Source organism: Adiantum capillus-veneris, chromosome 8, assembly GCF_014529385.1.
Source record: "Adiantum capillus-veneris isolate H3 chromosome 8, ASM1452938v2, whole genome shotgun sequence".
NCBI lineage: Eukaryota > Viridiplantae > Streptophyta > Polypodiopsida > Polypodiales > Pteridaceae > Adiantum > Adiantum capillus-veneris.
Genome location: NC_140938.1, coordinates 39,189,422 through 39,193,467, shown reverse-complemented (window position 1 = coordinate 39,193,467; position 4,046 = coordinate 39,189,422). Strand labels below are relative to the sequence as shown.

The 4,046-nt window shown below is 48.0% G+C and overlaps 1 protein-coding gene and 1 pseudogene across 2 annotated transcripts; both read left to right on the top strand.

Annotated features, from left to right (window-relative positions):
* Positions 1-456: 456 nt before the first annotated feature.
* LOC147452001 (shikimate O-hydroxycinnamoyltransferase-like) lies at positions 457-2,973 on the top strand (annotated as a pseudogene). Its single transcript, XR_015189027.1, has 3 exons — positions 457-474; positions 1,071-1,582; positions 1,688-2,973. The product of XR_015189027.1 is annotated as a shikimate O-hydroxycinnamoyltransferase-like (transcript).
* A 13-nt stretch (positions 2,974-2,986) lies between these two features.
* LOC147452000 (shikimate O-hydroxycinnamoyltransferase-like) lies at positions 2,987-3,813 on the top strand. The gene has a single exon (XM_086518863.1). It carries the CDS (start codon positions 2,987-2,989, stop codon positions 3,380-3,382), a length of 396 nt encoding a protein of 131 aa, XP_086374989.1. The 3' UTR covers positions 3,383-3,813.
* Positions 3,814-4,046: the final 233 nt, after the last annotated feature.

The window sequence follows — 4,046 nt, the reverse complement described above, 5'->3', positions numbered from 1 at the left end:
CTTTGCCTGCATACTAAGACCATCGTGGTAACCCACAATGCAATTTGGTACGACAACCTACAGTTGTTGCAGGTATGTGTGACCGATTGAAGGGTACACTCTTCTGCTTTTGCTATTGGCAACGGCCCCACTCTCTGCATTGAGCTCCTCTCCGCATAGGCCACATTAGGTTGGGCCTCCTTACAAGCAAAAGCTGCGGCCTGCGGAGTAGTAGTGTGTGTAACTATGCCGGTTTCGACATAGTTGCAAAATCTTTGGCATAATAGAACTAAGCACCTAGCTCTCTCTCGTGTGACCACAACAAAGGCTTAGTTATCTCCAAAAATAATTCATAGCTATGCCTCGTGTGACCATTGCCTTATTCAAAACCTAGGAAAAAAGGTTGTGAACATCACCATGGCTGGCTGGCCCGCTGGCCTCATCACTATATCACACGGGCATGGTCAAATGGGATCAATGGTGGAGGAGGAAAAGGTGGGGCGCCGCGTCAATCATATATAGACCGTCAGATCTGAGGTTGTCCCGAATTTACCAAATTGCCCGAATTTACTAATCGGCCCACATTTACAATATGATATACTCGTATCCCCTATATATCAACGTATGCATGAGGGCGTAGTGGTTAGTGCACATGGGTCATGGTGGGGAGGTCGGGGGTTCAAGACATGGGGTGCGGATCAACCTGAATTTACAAGCCTACCCGAATTTACTTTTCTCCCCGAATTTACCAAATGCGCATCTGACGGCCCAAATCACCTCAGCCGCGTCGATCCCATTTGAGCGTGCCCGTGCGAGATAGTGTGGAGGGCTGGCCGGAGCCTCGTCTCTAATTGACCTCGTGTCTAATTGACCATAGCTCTAATCATATGGGAACGTAGATCCCCTCTAAAAAATGAATAGAGACGTGGGTTGGCACTAGCTGTTTACAGCAGATCATGCGCAGTCTGAATAAGCAGAGCTGCTATGTGTTGCCTCATTTCTTAAAAGCCTGGCTCTCCGTCTCCCATCAAGCTTGCACCCACAGCTCTAGGGCGCCCACAGAGCACCAGGCTGCCGAAGAATGACTGCAGATTCATGTAATCAATGGTGCCGCCTCCCCGGCCTCCGTGCCACCGGAGGTGATTATATTAGACAGAGAGACTGTCCTTCCTACCATCCCCTCCATTCCCCACCCTCTTTTCCTCTCCTGCTTGATATCATCTGGCAGGAGGTTGACTACAACCGTCGGCTCCTCTTCTACCCGCACCCCCGTGCACTACCATTAATATTGCAAAATGGCGATGATGATCATGTCCTGCGGGCTGATCCGGATCTGATGCGGCAGCTCAAAAGCAGCCTTGCTCTCTGCTTGGTCCATTACTTCCCCTTCTGTGGGCGCCTCGTCAAGGGTGCAAACCCTCCCCACAGGCTCTTCATTGATTGCAACGATGCCGGAGTCGAATTCGTAGAGGCCTCCATGGACATGCCCCTTTCCCTGCTTGCTGAAAACGGCTTTCAGATGAAGCCCTTCTTTGATCAGCTTTGCCAACAGCCTGATCACAAGGGAGACTGTCTCTTCTCCAGTCCCCTTCTCCCCATTCAGGTAATACATGGCACACGTGTGCATGTGTGTGTGTGTGTGTGTGTGTGTGTGAGAGAGAGAGAGAGAGAGAGAGAGAGAGAGAGAATTGTCCTTTCATGTCAGCAGGCCACTCTCTTCTCGGACGGTGGCCTTGCGCTCGGCGTTGCACACAGCCATGTAGTTGCAGATGGGCAGTCTTTATGGGACTTTATGGTGTCATGGGGAGAGTGCTAAAGAGCGGTTCCCTTGAGCCTAACCCCTGTACACAATAGGCTAGCGGTGCACGAGCCGTCTCCAAAGAAAGCTACATGGAGCCTTGATTTGCAGATCAGTGAGGAAGATAAAGCAGGGGAAGAGGACAAGGTCCTAAGCATGGAAACAGATGATCCAAGGACTTTGGACAAAGAAAATACCCTGGCAAGCAAGAAGAAGGATAGCTATGAGGAAGCTGCTTCTTTACCAGAAAATACATCAGAAGGTGGAAGGGAAGACGCTGATGCGGGCTCCGAAAATAGAGAAAATGGGCATGATTACAAGAGTTCAAAAACCAAGTCCTCGGAGAATGGTGGCAAGTCCCTTCCCAAGCCTGACCCCTTGGTGCAATATATGTTCACATTGTCTGCCTCTGCAATCAAGCAACTGAAGAGTGAGGCAGGTGAAGGCTTCACTTCTTTTGAGGTCACATGCGCGCACTTCTGGAAGCGAACCTCCTTCTCCAGGAAATCTCCACCTCGTGAGTCAACCTTCATTATGGTGCCAATCGATTGTCGCTCCCGCATCTCACCGCCACTACCGCGTACGTACTTCGGGAATGTCCTTGGCATAGGCACAGCCTTAAGCACTGCCAGCAAGATTCGCAAAGAGCCTGTACGGTCTACAGCGAGCCGGATACATGAGAAAATTGCAGCAGTGAGGGAGGATATGAAGCCTTCATGAATTGGCTTGATATTCATGATTACAGTCTTATGAGTTCCTTAGGGGCTATGCTACTAATGAAGGGTTTGAGTGTGTCAAGCTCGCCGCATTTCCCTGTGTATAGAGTAGATTTTGGGTGGGGCCGACCGGCGGCAGTGCGAGCTGTGAAGGTGGCATGGAATGGGATGTTGGTCTTCTTTGGGGGCAGGCCTGGATCCAAGCAAGGTGATGTAGAGATATGCACTGCCTTATCTAGTGATGTGTTGAAGCATCTCTTACAAGATCCTGAGTTTCTTGCAAAGTCCCCTGCCTCTTTCCAGCTTGAGTAGGAGCTTTGTGAGTCAATTGATTGGGAGTTCTGTGCAATTTTGTAGAGAGTCTTGGAGCTGGTCTCATTTAGTAGCTTCATATTTTATACCCTTCATAAGGATGTAACCATTTGATGCTAACATACTTACATGCTGGTGACTCAACCTATGTTTTTGTGCTAATCAATTGTCGCTCCCGCATATGCATCTCACCGCCAGTAGCAAATGTGTGTACTTCGGGAATGTCGTTGGTGTAGGCCCAGCCTTAAGCACTGCCGGTAATATTTGCAAAGAGCCTGTATGGTCTACAGGGAGCTGGATCCATGAGAAATTGGCGGGAGTGAGGGAGGATATTGTGGAAGCCTTCTGCATGAATTGGCTTGAGATTCATGATAACAGGCAGCTAGTTATAAGTGCCTTCAGGGCTATGCCGGTAATGCAGGGTTTGAATGTGGCAAGCTCGCCACGTTTCCCTGCATATAAAGTAGATTTTGGGTGGGGCAAACCAGCGGCAGTGCGCACGGTGAAGGTGACCAAGGATGGGGAGTTGATCTTCTTTGGAGGCAGGCTTGGATCCAAGCAAGGTGATGTAGATTAATGACACTACTGAGCTGTTTTGCAAAGTCGATTAACCACAATAGCTTATGTGGTTAATCCATTGGACATTTGCATAAATCATTTGTTCAAGAAAAGAACACTTATTTTAGTTTTAGATGTCTAACTACAGTGGACACTTTGCCTTTGGAAGGATCCATCTTAAAAAAAAAAAAGCAAAACTCACAATTGTGAGTGAATTATATAATCAACCCAAATAATTACAAGGTCTTGTCATGCTCGTGTTGAGCCATGACATCATCCAGGGACCATAATTACATCGGCTATTAGGCCAACCCACTCGTCCCCTTATCCTTGATACATAAGGTCCATTATCACGTTCTTCTGAGATCTTTTAGTTACCGATAGCCAAGATTTTCCCCCATCCTAGGCATCTCCTCTGCTGACAACAAGGCACAAGTAGTCCTAGACCAATCCTCGGAGTGTTGCTTGCGCCCGAGCGTCCAAATTAACACTTTGCTTTCTTGTATAATTTTTGTGAAGCTTTCCATCTTAAGACCTCCTTCAAACACACGATGGTTCCTTGTCTGCCATACATTATGTAAGAAGAAGTACCTGATGATTTGAGTGCTGATGAGATGGAAGGACTACCTGAATTCTTCCTCCAAGGAATAAATCAGTCTTGTAAAAACCAATTTTCCATGTTC